The sequence below is a fragment of the Ambystoma mexicanum genome, chromosome 1q (genome assembly GCF_040938575.1).
Source record: "Ambystoma mexicanum isolate Mex_15411 chromosome 1q, UKY_AmexF1_1, whole genome shotgun sequence".
Taxonomy (NCBI): Eukaryota; Metazoa; Chordata; class Amphibia; order Caudata; family Ambystomatidae; genus Ambystoma; species Ambystoma mexicanum.
The window spans coordinates 1,125,904,975-1,125,927,759 of record NC_090922.1 but is presented as its reverse complement, the minus strand read 5'-3'; the positions used below and the strand labels follow the sequence as shown (position 1 = coordinate 1,125,927,759).

At 43.6% G+C, this 22,785-nt stretch overlaps 1 protein-coding gene across 3 annotated transcripts in view; it reads right to left on the bottom strand.

Annotated features, from left to right (window-relative positions):
* The window catches only part of VAV3 (vav guanine nucleotide exchange factor 3), a 1,781,337-nt gene that overhangs the window by 1,399,911 nt on the left and 358,641 nt on the right, over positions 1-22,785 (bottom strand). For all 3 annotated transcript variants that reach the window (XM_069641873.1, XM_069641875.1, XM_069641874.1), the window contains exon 2: positions 21,589-21,705. In XM_069641873.1, the coding sequence (XP_069497974.1) occupies positions 21,589-21,705 (117 nt within the window). The remainder of the gene's footprint in view (positions 1-21,588; positions 21,706-22,785) is intronic.

Here is a 22,785-nt window from a genome sequence, read left to right as displayed (position 1 = left end):
CCGGAGGGCTCGCCGGCATGTACTTTGTACTGTAAATACAACATTGGTAGTATAGTATTCAATGATATTTGGCGCAGACAAACTAGACATGCTTCCGAATTTCAATGGCTAGTTCATGGTAGTTTTGAAATTGCCCGTATAGAGTATTTAGAGTCTATATTGTTAAAGAAAAAGGCCAGGACTGCAGCATTTGATGTAATTAGGAATTGGAGAAAGGAAGCTATGTAGCAATTTAAGAGTAAGTAATATGCACGTAGACATATGTCTAACTCAGAAAAGGCATTATTGTACGATCAACAGAAACAGTCGGAATCTATTAGAAGTATGGATAGGGCTTTTCAACTTGGGGTACAGAAAATATATCCGTCTCAGGACTTTCATGCCTCAGACAAACTAATCGATAAGCTTTTAAATGAGCATAGGACTGTTGCTACTGCATCACCTCCCTATGTGACTCTCCCTGTTGTTTTACCTCTTCCTGCTGTTGCACCTCCTCCCGTTGTTATTCCTGTTCCTCACGTTGTTGTTACTCCTCTTACTGTTATCCCCCCTTCTGCACCTCCACACTTACCGATAGTTACCGTTCCCTTAATTCCGTCTCCACCACCAGCAGTAGTGTCTCCACTACCTATTGAACAGGATTCGCCTGAATTTCCTTTTCCAAGTGGCTCTGCTCCACTTGCAGTGATTGAAGGAGCGGGTGCTGATTCAAGAATAGTGACTCATAGCGCAGTATCCAAAGCTAGAAAAAGAGAATTGTATGCATGGGCTAAGAAATATAAAGAAGAAGGTGAAGAATCAGCTGTTTTAGTTGCGATTTCTGTTCAACAAACTATTCCCGAACAGGCTATTTTGATAGAGGGGATGGGAATGCATTTAGCTGATATTTGGAGTGATTTGATGGACATGAATGTCCCACAGGGGTTGCAGGATTTGAATGTCCTTGCCCACTCAAGAGACACTGCGGAGAAAGTACATGAGCATGTTGAGAAGGTATTTAGTTTAAAAGGGAGCTGGATCGGTTACAGAAAGATGAAATGGATAGTAATAGGTTGGAAGCTTCATATGTGCAGAAGCAGTTTCTTCCTTCATTGAAACCAGTGAGTGAAGAAATGCGCATTTGCACAAGAGACGCTCTTAGATGGATTTCGGATGTTTCAATTTCTCCCATTGAAGTGCATGACACGTTTAATCACTATGCTTCGGCTAGGAAAGTGTTACAAGTGATGGTAAAGTATCTACAAGATGAGTTTATGAAGAGAAAGGTTTGTTGTCCCGCAGATTTGATGGTCATTTATAAGAGAGCATTTTCGCCCAATACTGCTTTGACTACATTGTTGCTAGATTTAGCTTTATTGCTTAATAAACATTCAGAATTGCCTACTTTACAATTGCCAATGAGAGAGGTTCCTCCGACATTTGTTCCCAAAGTAGAAATTCCAGCTGATGCCGTGACAGGCACACCAGCCACTACTATTGAAGCACACTATGTCTCACAGTTTATGCATGTACCATTTTCTAGACAGGAAGTGAATACCATTAGACAGACAATTCCAGATATTAGGAAGAATCCAACAGGATTTTATAAAGAAATTGAATCTGTCTTGCATTCATCAGTTTTCACACTGGGTGATATAGATTTGATGTTCCCTCTGATCCTACCTGCTGATTTATGGAAACAGATTAGAACTGTAGACGATCAGGCAGGGATGGGTGATACATGGGTTAACTTGGTACGGATAGATGGAGAAAGGAAGGCTGGTGAGAAACCGCCACAGGTGATATTGACACTGCCAGACAGAATAGTAACTAAATTGAAAACTTTGGTTCCAGAGAAAAGAATAGCTTGGGACAAGCTTACAGCTTGCATCTAGGCAAAATCTGAGGGTGCTACTGAATTATTTACATCGATTTGAACAAGTGTTTTCAGATTTTAGCAGGCAAGTACTGAGTCAGGAAAAAGGCTGTTTGTAGACAAATTTGTGAGTGTATTGTTGCCTGATATCCAATCACAAATGATGACTTCTGAAAGCGCCTGCCAAGCTAAATCGCAGTACGAACTATTTCACATGGCTCAATATTATGAAAATAGAGTCAATACTGAAAAAGAGAGGATAGAAAAGAAGAAGGGAGACTTGAAAACTAAAGTACTACTGCAACAGATTGTTTGAGGGGCCAGAGGTGGGAAAACACAGTTTAGAGGTCAATTTACACCACAGAGTATTGCGCAACTGGGTCCTGTACACATGAACCAATGTGCATATTGTTGACAGGAAGGTCATTGGCGAGCACAATGCCCGATCCTTCAGCACAGGTCAAATAGCACATATGGTGCCATGGCTAGACTTTCCATGGGCCGTCCTGGGATAGGGGGTCCTGGCAGAAGTCAGTTCACTCAGAACCAACATCTTCACAGGATATTTAGCAAAATGGTGTCAATAGTGCGAACATTTTTGATAATCCTTCGACTGTTTATTTCTCTGAGGAGCTCGCATTTGATGACATACTGTTCCGTTAGGACAGCCCGAAGCAGAGTCTGGAACCAGTACCTATTGCCATCGATCAGAAAGGGCCCTACGTTGAGATGCAGGTGGGGAATAGGAAGCATCTATTTTTTATAGATACAAAAGCACAGAAGTGTTACATAGATCATTCACGGGTTCCGGATATTCTTCTGTCAGGGCAGAACAACATTTCTGTAGGGATTTCTGGTACACCAGTGGTTAGTCCGGTCTCTCAGCCGGTACCTATTGCACTGGGGCCATTTACTGATTTGTGTCCATTTCTTTTGATGACAGATTGTGCTGAAAATTTGTTGGTGTTAAATTTGTTGAAAGAATTGAATGCCTTAATTTAGTGTTCTCTGGATGGAGTGCATTTAACAATTTCACCTCAACAAACTTCTGTCTCACAGTTTTTGTCTAGACCTTTACCATCTGAATTAGATAAGGTTCAGACATGTTTATGGGCAGTTAATGACAATGACGTTGGTACTTTGCAAATTGAAACAGTTAAAATTGTGTTGAAACCAGGTGTTAAACTACCACGTATTCCGCAATTGAAGATTTCGGTTGAAGGTGAGCAGGCTTTGAAGAGTATTGTCCCTGATCTTGTACACATTGGTATGATTGAGGAAATTGCAGGGAGTGCGTGAAATAGTCTGATTTTGCTTGTGTATAAGAAAGGGGATAATGAGATTCCTTTTCGTTTTATTATTGACTTGTTCGCCATCAACAAGGTTGTTGCCCCACAGTTTCCCATTGTACCTGATGTAACTACAATATTGACAATGATTCCAGCTTCAGCTACTCATTTTAGTGTTGTGGATTTAAAGAATTCTTTCTTTAGTATTCCTTTGCATGTTGACAGTAGATATTTGTTAGCGTTCACCTTAGGAGGACGCTCATTTACATTTACTTGTGTGCCACAAGTGTACACTGAGAGTCCAAGCATCTATAGTAGAGCATTGAAGGAACAGCTTGATACACTTGAGTTACCTTCTACTTGCACGTTGTTACAGTATGTGGACGATCTACTTTTAGCTGCAGATTCTGAAGTTGGTTGGAAGGAGTGCACTGTGTTGTTGCTTACTCATATAGCAGAACATGGGCATAAAGCTTCACTAAACTAGTTTCAATATTGTCAACAGGAGGTCACCTATTTAAGCTACCTCCTGTCGAAAGGAGGGAAGAAGACTGACACCTGAACGGATAAAAAGCATCTCTAGCATGTCTGTCCCAAATACACAGAAGGAAGTCAGAACTTTGATAGGCATGGCTTCGTACTGTAGACAGTGGATCCCTAATTTCTCATTAATGATAAAACCAATGTTGGCATTGACAAAGAAGGGCATTTCTTTGCCTTTATCGTGGAACTTGGATTGCCAGAAAGCTTTTGATCTGCTCAAGGCTGTGTTGTGTTCAGCACTGGTTTTGGGCACACCAAATAATGAAAAGGCCTTTGTGTTGTATGTGCAAGAATGTGATGGATGCGCTTTGGCTGGGTTGACGCAGGAGCATGGAGGGAAGAATAGACTGTGCGGTTATTTTTCCACCACGCTTGAACCTGTTGCATGCGCTTTGCCAAAATGTTTGAGAGCTGTTGCTGCTGCCGCTGCATCTGTAAAACAAAGTGAGGGTATGGTTTTTGTTACGCTCACCTGGTCTCTGCGCAGGCGTTGGGGCACGGTTGCAGCTCTCCCTGAACTTAACTCACCCCCCTTCAGGCCTCTCCCTCGGTAGAAAAGTTGTGAGCGGTGGTACGTGGTGATACTGCTCCTGCGTGGATATAAGAGTGTGTGAGTGCGCCAATCTGTGATTGTTGTACCCCTTGAACTCTTCTCCCCAAAGTAAGGTTTCTGTGAGCATATGCCGGCCCATAAAGCTCACCTGTGAATTATGGAAGATAAGCTCTCCGTCCTGCTACTTCTGGCAGGGGCACGTTGAATGGGATCTAGTTCCTTCACTGATCCCTGATAGGACTATGCTTCTCCTTATGATTGGTAAATGTCTCTTGAGCTCTTGTGATTCTGTTCGTTCTGTTTAATGTCTTTATATGTTGCTCCTTATTCCCGCAATAGTGTCCGGCTGGATGGAAGTTTGATGCTACCGCAACGTTCAACAGCAGGTAAGTGATGGTCTAAGGAAAAGCGTGAAGTATGGTGAAGCGCAACCTTAAATTGACTGTTTTTCGATGTCTAACCTTGTCTTTGGTTTTTCCTTGCAGGCACTGCTGTCGACGATGGAGCGTGTCGTGCTGTGGTGCCAAGATGAAGATTTCAGCATTCCGGAAAGTGTAAAGATGAATGCTCGGTTCACCGAAGAGATGTACAGGTAAGAACAGCTTCCCCCAGTTGATAAGTATGCTGGCAGGAAGCAGGATGTCCAGGAAGCAGGGTCTTCAAAGGTAAGCAGGTCTGACCTCAGGCGACGGTGAGCATTACGCTGCTGGTAAGTGCAGAATAAGGTGAAGTGCTGTCTTGAGGATCAGGGCAGCATATATAGCTGTGAATCCATTAGCAGTCACAACCAAGAATATGTGGGGCTGCTTAATGGATGGAATGTTCAAGCTTAATACATCTGAAGTGCTTAATGGATGGAATGGTCAAGGTTAATGCATCTGAAGTGCTATGTCCATAATAAAAGCTTTTTGGTGTTAAATGGATGTTCTTGTTTACTTTTGTTCATGAGCCTGGCGCCAAAGTCGCCAGGACAGTGTCCACCCAGGTCTCCTGTGCATGCGACCCCTGCATGCCTGTGCCCCTGACTTCATGACCATGACAGCTTTAGGTCACTCTTTAGCCGTCATGGTACTCCACTCTGTAGACGTTCTATTAAACAGAACACAAACGCAACATCTCACATCAGCACGATTAAAAAGATACAAGCTGATTCTATTTGCACCGCATATCCAAATTAAGAGATGTTGCGCATTAAATCCGGCCGAACTATTGCCTATTCGGCAAGAAATTGCTTGCAGTGAGAAGATGTCACATGACTGCCTCTATACCACAGAGCAAGAGATAAAAGGCAGAATTGACTTAAATGATACACCGCTAAAAGATCCACAAGGGGAGCTGTTTTGCGATGGCTCCTGCTTCAAACTTCCGGATGGTACATCCACTGCTGCTTATGCCATCACTACATTAAGCACTATTGTGGAAACCAAAAGAATTCTGCATAACTCTGCACAGGCCGCAGGGATTATCGCATTGACTCGAGCGTGTGAACTTTCCAAAGGGATTAGTGTGAATATATTTACAGAAAGTCAGTAGGCCTTTGGGGTGGTTCACAACTTCGGTAGATTATGGGCAGAAAGAGGTTTCTTGACCTTACATGGAACCAAGATTCAACATGGCACTTTAATAGTTCAGCTACTCTCAGCACTTGCACTTCCTACTCAACTAGCAATAATGAAGTGCACAGCACAACAGAAAGTAACAGATGATGTGGGGAGAGAAAACGCTTTTGCTGTCAGGATAGCCAAACACACTGCCACCGATTTGTATTCTGAAATGTATGTAACAAAAGAAGTCACCAATACTTGTATAATAGATGAAGTAATTGATTCTATAAAAAATATTCAGGCTGATGCCACTTCGTAAAAGCTTAAGCAATGGGCTGAGGGTTTAGCAAGTTTGTATGATGAAGGTTGTTGGATAGATAATGCCAAGAAAAGATGGATGGTACCCGATGCTTATGTCACCGCTATAGTTACGATGGCTCATGGTCCAACTCATATTTGTGCTAGAAAGATTTGTAGACTGTTAGAACCTGTCTGGGTAAATATAAATATCCCAAAAACTGCAGAGCGTTTGGTCCAAAATTGCATGGTATGCTTACAGCATAATGTGGGGAAGGGTACATCGATACCTAGGGGTAGTTTTGGTCCCCCCTCTGTGCCTTTTGAGGTTATACATTTCGATTTTATTGAGATGGACCGTTGCCAGAATTACAAATATGTTCTGGTAGTTATCTGCGCTTTCAGCAAATGGGTCAAAGCCTTCCCTTTAAAAGATGCCACAGCAATAACAACAGCGAAAACCATGCTGAAGGAATATTTTCCTAGGTTTGGTTTGCCGAGGGTCATTTGGTCGGACAATGGTCCACATTTCATCGTTGCTGTTATCTTGCAAATATGCGTGGGATTACAGATCGATAAATGATTCCATTCGGCCAGATACGCTCAGAGTGCCGGACTTGTAGAACGCCATAATGGTATATTAAAGAACAAGATGGCGAAGATTTGTGCCAGTAGCAATTTGAAATAGCCAGATCCCTTACCCATAGCTCTATTGTCCATGAGGACGATCCCGCAAACAAAAACTGGGCTCTCTCCCTATGAGATAATCATGGGGAGACCAGCCAATATTTGGAACATACCCAAGCCTAAGCGGATAAAGGATGTGGTGCATTTGCTCCTTTCTGCGTACTGTGACCAGTTAACTCAAAACTTGTATTTGATTTACCAACAGGTGCGAGAAGCCCTCCCAGTAAAATATGAGGGGCCAGGTCACCGACTTCGACCAGGCGACTGGGTGCTCATGAAGGCCTTTGAAAGAGCATCCTGTCTCGCACCGCACTGGAAAGGACTGTTTCAAGTGCTATTGGCCACACAGACCACTGTACGAGTAGACGGAAAGAGGAACTGGATTCACGCAACACACATCAAGAAGATACCTTTTCCTCTGCCACATGACGAAGGAAAATAGAAGGACATTGTTCGCTCTGTTCCTCCTCATAAGTCTATTCTGACCGACGCCAAGGATGTCCCCGAAACCCTTCCTGAGCCTGTGGGGCCTGGGGAGACTGCTGTTTTGCCTTTGACTTCTTCTTTGGATCTTTCTGCATCATTGAGCAATCTTGCTTCTGCTTCACCACTTCCATCAGGAAGCGACGACACTCTGTTCGCAGATCACGCCGTACCTGGAGTCTTGAGATACGATCTGTGTCCAAGGCGCTAGACTTACAGCACAGCACCGGCTGTGCCCACAAGGAACCACCATTGAGCTAGTCCCTTACCACTCTCTCACTGAAATGTAAATAAGAGGCAGGGACCGGCAAAGACACCTTCAAGCAAGATAGGCCACGTGGTCAGGGGCCACCGACGGATGAACTAAAAGAGCCTAATGGAGAGGCTACAAAACAGACTCTGAGTAACAATAGCCTTTCCTAACTCTACTCGTACAGAAAAAGCTATTGGTCTTGTGGCTGACAAAGAATCTGATGATCAATGATCGTGGTCCCTGAGGACCCATTGTTTTCTGATTACAGTGCTAATTTGTCTACAATTGTATTCTCGCTTGGGTTTTGGTATCTGGAAGGGGTGCGTCCACTAGAGACTTTGTTACCTACTGAAATGTTTCCTACTGTGTCTTCACCTTTCGTGCATCTGCACACTCTTCCTCCTAGGGACTCCTAACATAGACAGGGGTATCACAATAACACTCTTCTACTAATCATGAATGGGACCCATGCAATTCTAAACAGAACAAATTGCTGGGTGTTCACATTTGCCACAGCATGGAGAAAAAAGGGTTGGGCTGGTATATTCATCCTCTTCCTTTACCTATTGCTTGCTACGCCTCACTAAGGGCACTATTCTTTGGTCGTTGGAATGACAGTATTTCTGGGAACTTTGATGGGACTAATCTGAATGAGTTAAAAAAAGGTCCTGACACCTTTGGGATGTTCCCCCTTTGCAAATAGGAGCAAACTCAATGTTGCTTCTATGAGGCCTCCTGATAGACTCTCTAGACCTTTTCAATCACTGATTTCTTTCAAGATGGCTCCCGTAGGCAAACGGGATGCCATGCCTCCTTCCTATACTATCAATCATAGCCCCAACTCTGTTTCCTTCTGCATACAAAGGGATATTTTGTACAACATGATGCTAGAGCAAAAGGCGATTAGGTTAGTAGCCCTTCAAAATAGAATGGTGTTAGACGTCATTCTAGCTGAACGTGGTGGGGTATGCAAAATGGTAGGATCTGCATGCTGTGTTTTTGTACCCAACTCCTCCCCTACCATATTCAAGGCAATTCAAAATCTACATACCTTGAGTACTGAAGTACATGTCTCAGAGGGAAACTGGAATCTTAGTACTTGGTCCTGAGACTTGTTACGATCATGGGGTTGGAAGATCTTTGCAGTCTTAATGATTATTCTTGGTATTCTCCTGTTCTGTTGTTGTTGTGTACAATGCCTTCCCATCATATGTTCCATGATAGGAGGATGGTCGTTGGAATGACAGTACTTGGTCCTGAGACTTGTTACGATCATGGGGTTGGAATATCTTTGCAGTCTTAATGGTTATTCTTGGTATTCTCCTGTTCTGTTGTTGTTGTGTACAATGCCTCCCCATCATATGTTCCATGATAGGAGGATGTTGTGCACAAGCAGTAGGTACAATAGGACCTAAGGCACAAATGCCTGAAAAAGCAACCAATGCCTTAGTAATACAGGAAATAACTATTAAAGAGTTAATGGCAATTTATGTGTATGAATCCAGCACCTCAGAGTGTTCTGATTATGATACATGGCCATGGTCATCGTATGGTCAGAATGTTTGTATTATGCTGGTTTGTTAAACCATATTCGCATAAATACTGCCTGATTATAAACATTGGCCTATGCCATTTCACATTCGTATTAAACATGTATGCTTAACTAGACCTAGACAGAATTGACTTCGCCGCCATTTAGGAAAACATCTGCCATTTTGATTCTGACTCTTGCTCTCTGTTCAGAAATGATCTACCATGTTTTCAGCTGCCAGAGCAGACTGACCTTTGAGCCTATGTCAACACTAGAGCTGCCAAGAGCAGACTATTTGTTCTGTGCAAAGAGACCTTGTAGTCAGAATGAACTCTCATTCAAAGTGTTATCTATGTCTATAGACTCATCCTCCCTCAAACAGTGACATACAATGCATACACACAAAGTGTATACTAATATTATTATATTTGTTATGTGAGCTGGGCACGAACCCACATTTGTAACTTATTAGTTTGGAGAAGGGGTAGGCTATGACCAGGACTGTGTATAAATACTGAATGCTTTGTGATGACGAGTACTCACTCCCCTCACAGTGTCTGCTGGTACACACTGCGAGGCGCCTGGGAGCCAGATAGCTATCTGCTTTGATATTTGAAACTGGTCAGAATAAAGTTATATTCATAACTTTTACTTCGTGACTGGCGGATTTAATTTTTGGTAGTACTAAGCCTCGATATTCCTTGCTGATCTATCAGTGGTTCCAGGTAAAGGTTGAAGAACAAGTGCGAGAAGATGGATTCTTGCAGGACTCCACAGGTGATGGGTTGAGTTGGTGATCTGGAAAAATCCATTTGGATGAACTGGTGGTGGCTAGTGATGTAGGTTACAAACCAGCTGTGGATGGTCTTGCTGATCCCATGTGACAATGTAGAATGTCACTGAGTGTCTGGTGGTCTACGTGGCTTAGGGTTCAAGGAGAACCAGGAGGCAAGGATGACCATCATCAAGAATTTAAGGGCATTCATTGTCAATCACCTTGATAGTAGCCATTTCCATGCTGCATCTGGGTCTGATGTCAGATTGGTAGTTATCAAGGAGTTTGTTGGCATTGATGTTTTGGAGGATTTGGTGGGATACTGCTTTCAAAAGAATGCTATCTAGGAAAGAAAGATGGGTGATGAGGCTGTCGTCAAGATCGTTGGGGTCCACAGTGAGTTTCTTGAACAGCAGGAGGATTTACCCGGTCTTGAGTCTTATGGGGAAGTTCCATTGATTGAGTGAAGGGTTGATGATTTCCAGGTAAGGATGGATTCCTCCAGTTGTGAGGGTCTTGAAAACATAGGCTGGAAGGATGTCGTATGTGTAGGATGTGGTTTTCAAAGATCGTAGGGTGGCAGTCTTCCATGGTCAGTGTCAAAATCTTCCTTACTGTATTACAAGTTTCCTAGATCAAAATAATGTTACAGTATGGCTTCCTTAATTAATATACCTAAAGCTTCAGCGTGTGCGTTGATCCTGTGTCAAAATCCTAAAAAGTCAGTGTAGAGTGTGGCATGCAGATCATCAAGGGACATGTTTATTGCACTTTGCATGACAAAATGAAGGAAGGCAGCCAACATGGAGGTTGAAGTGATAAATGACCACTCAAGAAAGCTGTGAATTGTTTTTTGTCAGAGTGAGAGGGCCTCTAAGGGGTTGGGACTCATTTCTATTAAAAATCCTGAAAGGCTCTGGAGCAATCTATGGCATACATGTTTTGCCTGAAAAGATGCAGGTAAGCAGGCATAGCGAATGCGCCTGATCAAACCCGGATCTGGCCTAAAGTTTCTTGGGGGAAAACTTACCCAAGCACCATTTCACCCAAAACAATTACGATTTCACCCAGGTATCGATATAAGATTTTGAAGTGCAAATATTTGACTCCATTATTTTGGAAGTTGTGACTAAAAGGATTTTCTGAGTCAAAAAGAAGTTCCCATTGTCTGAGGTACTTGTAGGCAAGTCAAAATATATCTTAATTTGACAAAAATTGGCATTTTTGGTGTACCATACTTTTTTGTGTCTATTTCTAATTCAGTGAAGATTTGTTTCAATCGTATAGGTCCTCCTCAGATCAGATAACAGTAGACAATAGTAGAGCTCCTCTTTGTGGCACGCACTGCTGATGCCTCCGCTTTGAAAACATCAGCAAAGCCGTGCAGGTGGCAACACCTGCTTATCTGTTAAACCATGTTAAATTTTAGGGAGTAAAATGGATAGCTATGCTACTTATCGGGAGAGCTGTTACCGCCACTTTAAAAATGCATCCATCACCAATGGGGTCCACTACCAGCTGAACTGGAAAGATAAGCTATTTGTCATGGGCAAGGGTATCGTAATGTAAAACAGAGACATATTGTTATCATTTGTATTATTTAGGGGTGCTGTAAGTGATGTAACAGTATAAGTTATCCTTACACACTACAATGATACTCAAGGAAGCATAAGCACATCATTCACACGAGGGCACAGGTTAAACAGAAAAGATGAGGTAGCAAAACCACAAGGGTGGAAAGAAAATGGCAGCCAGCCATGCAACAAATCACAGCCATCATACGCATACACGATACTAACGTAATTTCACTCAAATCGTGAGGGCTGTGAGCAGCATCTGAGGCATGGAGTTGGAGAGCTGTATGAGTCAGGCACGCCTTTCCAAGAGGAGACCCAAATGGGCCAGCAGTTCTAGGTAGGGACCCCCCAAAAAAGAACTCTTCAGAGAAAAGGACGACCAAAGCATTTCAAAGAGATCTTTTCTCAGATTTATTGGGTAAAAAGGTATACTTTTAGAAACTGTTCTTAACGAGAATATCAAGAAACCATCCAACACTTTAAGGTCTGCCATAGTACACAAGAAGACTTTCCTTTTCAGCAGGAAATACATTTATGTGATAGTAGTAACACTGACTGCACAACAGGAAATTTTGTCTGACAGGAAATACTAATCATCTACGGTATTGGTTACTTCCTGTTTCTGGAAAGTGTACAAAAGGACCAGTTATCTCTACTACCTGGGTCATGTGATTCCGGAGAGTGGCGAGCCTCGAGCGTTGCACGGCCAAACACAGGGGTGAGAAAAAAAGCCTTCAATGGCCATCATACCCATGATATGGGCGATAGAATAATGCAAACCTAGGAAAGAGACGCGTACATAAATATATGAGTGACATACTATGGTTGCCAAAAAGACAAATCCACGGATCACAGATGAGAGCAACCGACACGGATGAAAGACAGACCCGTGTCCCTGTTGTCTTTATATTTCATGCTGCAAATAGTATCCTTAGTGGCAGAAGGTGGGCAGGTCCACTCTTCATCGTTGAAAGATGCAGAATGTGTGGGATCAAATCAGTTAAACTTTGATTTATTTTGCAAACCACTTCATGCATCAATCACAATGAAGTGGGATGCCTTCAACTGTGCCTTCCGCAACTCTACTATTGCCTGCATAGCTCAATAAAAGACAAAGTTAGAGAGACTCTTTGCTGAAAGGGATTAGAAAATAAATATATGTTGAATTTAGAGGATGTCTTATAGGCCGTCACAAAGTTCATACTCAATGAGTGCTCCGGAGGATTAAAGTCAAGTACTGAAGGGGTGGGCGCTATGAAGGTGGGCACATGTCCCACTGCCTTTTGCAAGGCTAGGAAGCAAAGGACTAGAATTCTGCTCCTCAAGGTCTCCAAAGTAAAACGAGTTACTCATGGCAAGGGCACTGCTGCCCAGGTCTTCTCCACTTCTTAAATTTCTTTTGACTGCCTAGTATGAACCTACTATTTTGCAGAACCCCAAGAAATCAGAGCCTATGACTCTCAGTGTATATGAGACTCCATTCGATCTCTGGGAAGTTATTAAAGAATAATAAATGGGCAAGGATCATTGACCCGATTGCATTTTTTTAAAACAATACTATTTCTAATGTTTTCTGACAACCAATCTATTTAAATTGTTGACTGCTAATATCACCCACCATCACATGACCCAGGCCCAGGGGATGAAAACTAAGCAAGAGACAGTTTAAATTTTCCATTAGCAATTCCCCACACTTAGATTTTGCAATGTGTTCAATATTTCCACCTGTAGTATGTTCCCACTTCTCTAAAACCACTCAAGAATTTGCTGATGCCTTTTGATTTTCTTTCGAGGCAACACTACACTGTGAACATGTGCTAGTTCCTCGGGGGCAATCTTAGTTTTCACTCAAAATGAAAGTGACACCGATAGAGCTGTTCTAGTCTTTTTATGTTATTACACTTTCTTAAGAAGACATGCAACCTTTATTAGTATCCTTTGGAATGTTGATACGGATCAGCCAATACGGATGGCATAATCTAGGGCACTAATCTCACATAGCACCTGGAATATGGCCGTCTCTGAGGCCTGGCACCCCCTTTACAACGGATGATTCCACCAAGCAATTCCCAGAGGGGGGCACATTTGATTTCGATAATGTTGTCTATTTATAAGATGGCCTGACGTCCTGTGAAGCTAAAAGTCTCCAGAACCAATGGAATGCTTTTTTTGACTAGTACACAAACTACTAAACGGCGTACCGACACACAGACAGGAGCACAACAAGACGTTCCTCAGTCCAAGGAATATATTGAGTTAGAAAGCCTAGATTCTATTGGTGGGGACTCTCCGGCATATAGCCAGTCCACTCCAATACAATCACCAGTAAGACATGCAACCCAGCAATGCTCGACCCTCGCACTGATGTTTAATATATTGCGAATCTCAAATATTTTAGTAACACCAGCCTCTCCATGGGGACAACTTCTACGTTTGACAGATTCCCTAACCCCACACATCAAGGTAGCTCCCTATCTTTGCTGCTGCAAGAATGCTCTGGTGCTGGGAACATGCTAGTGACTGTCATTTCACTGTGGAGCTCCACAGATCTCTTCAATGTCATGCAGCAATTCCCCAAGCTACAAGACAAGCCTGTTAGTGTATTATCACTCAAGGTTCTTCTTGGAACCTGTTATAATCCAACGTGTACTGATTTAAACCAGGTTCTTCAAGTTGCTCTACCCCAAGAAATGTTCACACAAGTGTCAACAAAAATGCAAATTGACCGCTGCAGGCACCCACACTGGAAATCTGCTATAGAAGTCACAGATAACCTTCTCTGTGTTATTTTAGATTTGCCTTACGAAAACGGATTGGTCCAAGAATAATGCATGTAGGCAAGACAAAGTTGAACATCCAGCTGATTATTTGAAAAGGTTTAACATTTGTTATGAACAATGTTCTGGCATATCCTGATCAACAGAGCAGGCACAGCTAGCTACTGTGTCCACATTTGAGTTGGCAGTTCAGCCCCAAATCGCTGATGGGATTAAGAATGTATTGATGGGATGGGGAGGAAAGAACTTGACTGATGTCTTATTAGCTGCTCAGCAGGTCAACGAAAAGACAGACAAACAAACTACGGAAACTAAACTGATGGGCATTAGAGAGTCAACATCTGCATCTCCCCAAGGGAAATGCAGCCATAGATTGGGAACGGATAAAGGCAGAGGACTAGGCAGATCCAGTCAATTCTGATCCAGGTGGAGTGCTTAATGGATAACCTGTTCCCAATAATTATGGTAATCAGCGTAACTATTGTATGGTCACTGGACGTCAGAATCGATTAATCAACCAACTCAAAAGGCTGCCCGGCCCTTCCCCCCACCTTCAACGCCAGTTTCCATAAATGCACAATAGGACAGCTAGAGAACCAGCAACACCATTTCTCTGGTAATTCCATTGGATTTATCTGTTCCATATTTAAACTTTTTTGTCAGAGGGAGAATGCTTGGATGTGAGGATAAAATGGCTGCAAAGTCGATCACTCTGTTGCGGTTTGTGGCCGTCCAGCAATGCACAGAATTGTAGCCGAGTCTGGGGGTAAGAATTACTGTGCACATGGTCAGTTCATAATGCAGACCTCTTAGGAAATGTTCTATATAGAATTCCGCAATCCAGTGACACATAAACATAATATCACACCATAACAATCCCCCTGCAATTCGCTATCAGCTCATTTCTTTCTTAAACAATTAAAACACTTAACATCCAGATCACAAGCAAACTGAAAACCACCTTACCTAAGAGTACTGCAATCACAGCAAAACGTGCACCATTGAATGAGCTATTGATTTCTTTTAAATATATATAGTTGGGAGAATTCAGCAGGTTAGTCATGAAAAGTTCAATAGATGGTTCTTCAGCTCATCTGTGTCACCCCTTTTTTCTTCAAGGAAATACTACAGTCTCCCCTGACAGCTCCAAGAAATGAGATCCACTGTCAATAGAGTCTTTTCCACCAGTAAAGTACCGGACAAAATCAAGAAATCATATGACACCACTAATAAAAAAAGCTAGACTAGACTCTCCAAATCCAATCAATTTCAGGACCATATCCATCCATGGCTAAGCTAATTGATAGAGCGACAACCGTTCAATTGATTTAGACCTAGATATAAGAATGAGAGTCCTATCCATTTGGAGGATCTGAGAACTAGCAGAAGCCATGATAATGCAGTGGCTTGAGGGGATAATGTCTTCCTTTAACTGGTGCTCCTAATGGATCATTATTGAACTATACATTTCAACTTCTAGAGAATGTCTGTTTGGCGTTTCCCTAAGGACCCTCACCCTCACCACTCCAGGTCAATGTATATCTTTCCCCCTTCCATCTTTTGTTAGAAGGATCATCTTATCATGCCCTAAAAAGGCCGACACAACTGATCCTTAAATTCCTAAATACAAACATCACTGAAAACATACTTCTCATAGAACAGTGAATGGCCTCCAACAACAAGAAGTCTGGCCCCTGTTCTCACCCAGGTGTTAAGTACCGAAAAGGGCGTTAAAATGCTTAACGATCTTTTCGGTACTTAAGACCTATTCTGAAGGTGGCGCATTCTTCCAAAGTCGGAAGGAATGCGCCACTTTCGGAATATATGTGGCGGTTGCTAGGATGGGTTGGAAACCAACCTAGCAACCGTCACATGCGTAATCTGGCTTTTTGGAAGGGCATTCTTGTGACACTCATAATATGTGTGCTAAAATAGCGCAAATATACAGTACCCTTTTAGTTAGACTGGAGGGGTGCCACAAGAAGCCTTGTTTGGTGTAAATGAAAGTGTTCATATACACCACACAGGTGCAGCTTCAACATCCTGCAATGTTGAAGCTGCTCACTTTGGTGTATAGGAACGTGTTCATTTGTGTTCACTGCAGCATTTTCGTAAAATAACGAATCTGTCGTTATTTTACAAAAATGCTGCCGAGATTGGATTGCGCTCGTAACACCTTAAAACAGGCGCAATTCTCACAGATCACGGTCGTGCTCTACGAGGACGCCCAGGCCCACTTTAGAGCCTGGGCGTCCTCTTTTGGCGCAGTGAATCATGCTGTTTAGCACCTTCACTGCGCCAAGCTCAGAATAGGGGCCTCTGTATCATAGAAAGGAAGAGTGTCTGATGCTCATGGTTTCCTGACACTAGCAAGCCATTGTGATGCCGGAAATGCATCTGAGGGACAGGGCCTCTGAATCCTTGTCCTTTTTCTGTTTTTACCGTGTGTTCTGTCATGTTTTCTGCCCAGGAGTCCATGAGGGACTCCTGGCAGTGCAGCTCTCTTTTGGTTTGGTGAACAGACCCATGGGATACCCTTATGGCACCCATGGGTAGGGGTACAACCCTGTGCCCCTAGTGTATGTTTTTGGGCACCTGTGGGTGGCCCACAGAGCAGGGTATGGGCTGGTGGCAGCTCCATGCTAAACTTGACAGGTGCTCTGGGTGTCCTCCATTTTGGGATACCCAGGCCCTGCCATTGGGATCAGTTGATTCCTGATAGGAAACAAGATGGCCCCTGTGGCCTCTTGCTTTCTATTGCCTGTTGTCTTGTTTTTCCCAAAGTCCTGGGAAGCCCTGGCTCTGTCCCTTCCCACTGGCTAGCTGTTGGGTGGAAGTTCCATATATGGTGTTGTTGTGAAGGCCCAGCTAGACTGACTGGAGCCTTCCCAGTGACTGTATGTTATGGGTACCTCCTGTGGGTGGGACCTGGGTGAATGGAGTGTGTGACCAATATGCACTTCTTGTTGTGGTTGTCTGGTTTCTGGCATGAGAGACAAAGACTGAGACAGCCCTGCCCGAAACTGGCCTGAATGCAGTGTGTAGTGTTGAATGGCTGGATACTTGTCCCAATCCACATTCCTTGTTGTGAGTGTCTGAAAGGGAGGAGTGTGGCCTGAATGCACTGTGTGCCTGATTGGCTGACTGACTGCATGAATGCCCTTCTGTGTGATTGGCTACTGTGTGTGTGCCAGCAGTGTGGATGAGAGACAGAATAGTATATCTGGGGACCTCTCACCACTGGAGATTGTTCAGGAACGTTCAAGCACGTTCAGAAGCATTCAGAAGCTGAGTCTCCACTCAAGAGTAACTGGATTTGCTGATCCTCGACGTCCAGCTGGAAGAAGAAGACTTGCTGTGGCATTTGCTTCGACAGAAACTGAAGGTTGTCGAAATCGTCGAGGACTGACCCGAGAGAGGACCTGGTAAGGCGCCCTCTTCCCGTGCTCCGAGGGACCATCGAGCACCGCTGAATCTTCGCCGAAGCGCCCTGGAAGTCAGACCCTCGAAAGGCTGCCGACCCGAGACGGGACCGCCGAGGAGATCGAAGTGAAGCACCCGGACATCGACGCTGTCGAAGTCCATTGCCGTCGACCAGGGTTCGCAGGTCTGTGCAACCGCTGGAGGCCCGTCGAAGTTGTGTTGCCCAGCCGTGGGAACCACTTGACGCCGTGCCGCCGACGACCGGAGCCGTCCGCTCCTTGCCTAAGAACATTTGAATCGAAGGACTCTCTCGACCGCATCGTCGACCGCTTTTGTCCTGCCGGAGAAAGTCGAGGACGACCAACGCGCCGAGGAGAATCCGCCGGTGGGTTTCCCGCCACCTCACGACCCCAAAGACTCGAGCGACTCGACGCCCTTGCTGGGCTCCCGTCTCTACAATCTTTGCGGTCCAGAACTATTGTCATCGAGGTGCCCCGCACACCTCCGCCTTGCAGGACGCCGACGCCCCGACGCCGACGAGCACCGCTCGGACGAAGCTGCCGCCTCTTCGACATCGTTCTACCTCGTTTGTCGACGGACGTTCGACGCCCCGTGCCTCCCGCTTGAAAGGGAAGGCATTCAAGAAGGGCCGTCGATTCCCCGTCGCCGAACCCCGAGGTCTTCGACGTTTCTCGACGCCTCTCGACGATCCGTGACTCCTGCTTTAAAAGGGGGTCATTCAAGAAGGATCTGTCGACGCCTCTTCGAAGAACTCGACTCCACCAGGTACATTGGGGGGGTAAAAACATTGCAGGAGAGAATAAGACTATTGAACAATATATGGACTGGGCTTGTGTCATATCCCTTTATTTTACAGGTTGCCCAGGTGGGGGGATCTCCACACAGAACTGTGTCCAGTAGCTAGGGCCAGTCTTCTGCCTATTGTTTCAACCATCTTTTATCTCTCCTCTCTCTATTGCTGGTTTCCTTCCTATTGATCTGTGTGCTATTTTAACAGTATTGTGAATGCACTGTTATGAGGTCTAATATTAGTGGTACCACTTTAGAATTGTAGATATTTATCATTATTGGTTTTCCTGAGCACAAAGTGCGTTGTTGTGATAAGTGTACATAACCCTTGAATATTAATTATATAAAGACTGTGTTTTCAGTAATACAGTGTGTGGACATTCCTTTGTGGGGGCTTGGGGATACACTGTACTTAAGAACCAGCCTGCATCACCTCCTGAGAAGCTAGGCCTTGATTGCTCGTCCATTGCTACCATAATCGAGAATCTTGGCTGGGGTCTTCTGTGCCTCTCCTCTACCATATAGAGAGCGGAAGTACAGACCCCCCCACCGGTCTTGACAGCCATCCCTTTCCTTCCCACCCTCAGGTGAGGTTAGGAATTTAGAGGTTATTATGTTTCACAATGTATTCTTCGAGTCTCAGATTCCATCAGTGGCTAAGCACACATGTGTTCTCCATACAAAATCTGAGAAACCCTTTTTCTAGCCTTTGTTAACAAAGGCATAGCTTTTAAGGCTATCATTCTATCAAGACACAAAGAGTCTGAACCTGGGAGAACCTGGGAGCACCTGGGTGCCTGGCGTACTTAATGGCAAGGCTCCAGAGATTACAGAATGCAGCAGCAAGATAATTATTGCGACTAGAGCAAAAAGCTCACAAAAATCCAGAATGGATGTTTCTGCACAAGCTTCTGATGGGGAATAGAGTAGCTTTTAAGGTGCCATGCTTAGCATTCACTGATATCCATGGGTTGTGACTATCATTTCTAGAACACAAATAAAAGAGATTCCTTCCTGCCAGGAATCATTGGTCATATCCTTAGATACTCCTTATAATGCCACCATTCCTCAAAAGGCTGATGGGGGCTTGCCTTTCTTTACACTCACTCATCGATGTTGGAACTCCCTGCACATTCAGCTAAGAGGCATTCCTGAGCTACCACCTTCAAAAAAGCTATACAAAACCTTTCCTCTATACAAGCAGGGTTCTGTAAATTTCTTTCTGAAGAACTTCCGCGAAGGGACAGATTATATTCTGAGATGACCGTTATCTTGATAAGTATCATTCAGTGCTGTGACTAATAATCTTCAAGTCCTTGAAACACTTAGGCGCGTTATATATGCCATATCATATCATATAATGTCATAAATGTCATATCATATTATATCAAATCACAATGCTGCGGTCATTTGTTTTATACAGATGCTCCAACTAACCCTCTCCCTTAGATAAATGAACCACCTGTAAATTGATTGCTGCAGTCTTCTCAATAGATTGTGAATATTTTGAAGATTCTTAAAAAGTCTTCCCTTTTCTGATGTACCGTTTTAGCTCAATTGCATACATACACATTTTCTTTTAATATCTGTGTTTTCTTTATATGTCTAATTTATTATCTGGGAAACTAACAGAGTCAAGGACAGTGATCTATTCTCAAAGAGATGATAGATACCTTCAACGTTTTAGTGAGGAACAAATCCTAATTGTGTACATTGGAATAAATGCTGTGGGGCACCAGTGTTTAGAGAAAAATATTTTAAAAACCTTGATTTTTACAACTCATTTTCAAAAAACATTCTTTGACATTAGTGCAATACATATAAACGTCAAAAACAGATTTCATCAATACAACATACAGTATTTCCTCAGACCAGCTAGTCCACCACCAGCTGCAAAATTCTTGACAGAAGAAATGTCAACACATTGGGCCTCCTTCTGAGTTGGGCGCAAAGGGATTACCGACACCGGTAAGGACACCGATGCCGGTAAACCCTTTGTGCCCTATTTCGAGGTCCCTTAATGGGTCCCTCCCTTAACGCATTGTCTGACCAGGCGTTATGGACGGGACTTGTTAAGGGACTTCGGAGCTAATAACAGTACCGCAAATTGTGGTACCGATATTAGCTACTTCCCCATTCCCATTTGAGCGCTTTGGTGACTCGAATGGGGAATGGAATTTTCAATGGGGATTTACCGGTCCCGCAAAGGTCGGACTACACCGGTAAGTCACCATTGAACCAGGTCGGAGTCGGTACCGGTATGGTAGGTAGTCATGCCGCAAATAGCGCCATGACTACCTCCATAGTCGGAATGAGGCCCATTGTGTTTCGACCTAAGAGGGCCCTTCTTTATTTAACTGGCCTTCATCAGGGCAGGTTCAATTTTCAGAATTCAGACAATGAGGACTCATGTGTTCTTAACTGAGGCATAACATTGTCAAGTATGTTTTTTGCTTTTGTCTTTTCCTATTTCTCTTCAGTTTTTTACATTTCAAAAACAGGTATTATATCTGTGACAAGGCATGACAAGGCAGTTCCTGGTAATGAGAGTAGTAGTAGTACTCACGTTTATTCTCATTATTGAGAAATCCCGGAGCTCCCATATTTACGATCCATACTAACACAGAGAAACATTTAGGCCTATCGGATTCCACAGCTGCAGTGGTGGTTTGTACGAGAGAGATCACGGTCTGAACAAAACCACCACCAACCCTCAGCGGTCACTGTTTTACTGTAAACAAAATGCTATACTTTGTATGTTTTCTACCTTGTGCATTTAAATGTGTGCTTGATATAAAGGCGCAATCATAGTAATCCCCCTACATGACATGTGTGGCGCACTGTCGTCAGCAAAAGCACCACGGGATATCACAATATATGTCCTGACGCCGAGAGTGGCCACTGACCTGCTGCTGTATCGAGAGCACAATGTCATCTATTCACCAGCTCGAAGGGTGTAATTAGCATATTCCATTGATGGACGGGCACGTGCAGACATAGAATATCTACAATTGCAATACATCACTTCCGTATTTATAATCAAGCATTCATTAAAAGAATGATCAGAGCTTCAGCTGATCAAGTCATGGTCTACTCTCATCACTGCCTCACATTAAGAAGGCACGCTGCAGTGACGTTTACCTCTGGGACCTTCAACAAAAAATATTTGGAGAAAATTCATTTCAACTTACCTTTGCAAAATCGCGAACGTCAAACAAGTCGAATGCTTCAAAAAGTTCACTCTTTTTCATGCCAAACACCTCACAACACGACGACAGGAATGTTCTTATGTTCTTCAGGCAAAGGAACTGAAAGAGACAGGTAGAGCGTTAATCCCATGGCAGCACGGATACAGAGTGTGCATTTCGAAAATGAAGGGCGTGCTTCCAATCTGCTGGGGTTATGAACTTTCGAACAGATGATGCGTATGTACTTGTTTCTTTAGTTTCTGAATTAAAACTAAGAGATGAAAAAGAAAATTCTATATGTCAGAAAAAGGTTCACGTCCATGCAAGGATATTTTTTGTTCATAACTTGACCAAATATGAAGCAATTCATGGCAGTCATCTGTATGACAAAAACTTGACAGTTTTAGCCTCTTCCATTTTGAATGATAGCTGTATTGCTTTCTGTGCAAGACATACTGCTTTTTTTTTCGAAAGGGTACAAAGCACCCCCTAAAGTATGTTTGTAGTAACTTCAAGTCACCACGGTGCCCTGGAACTAAGAGGAATGAGTTTAAGTGTCTTAGTAGGTAGGGCCACAGAACTCCGAGGTGGCTTGCAATATCCTCATACATATCTTAGAGGGTATTGTATTCTTTATATTACATGGGCTTGTTATGTGCGGAGCGCATACATAATTAGTTACTTGCATTAATGATATCTGGAGCAATGACGACACTGACAAGCGGATGGGGGCTCACATATACGTCTTCCTTATTCTCCGTCTTACTCCTCACAGAGCTCTCCGCCCCTTCCTATCACGTGACCCCATGTCCAACCCCAAGGCTAACAGACAGACAGTAGACGACAACAAACTATCATAAACATAAACATGGGATACTACATCTCCCCCAACAAAGACATCTCTTTCTGCGGCTGAGGTTGTTGTACTATCACAGAATCACCTACTCGTACATTTGATTTTCGGGCCCTTCTCCGACCATCTGCATAATTCTTCATTTTCTTTTTACTTATGTCATCCTTCTTTCTAGCATGCTGATCCAGGTCTGGACACACCACTGCATCCACCACTTGTGGCAGCCGAGTTCACAATACACTGCCAAACATCAATTCCGAGGGGCATACTCCTGTTGAGCTGTGCGGTGTGTTCCTGTAGTATTGCAGCAACATGCAGATGGCTTGCATGAATGACCCTTGAGTGAT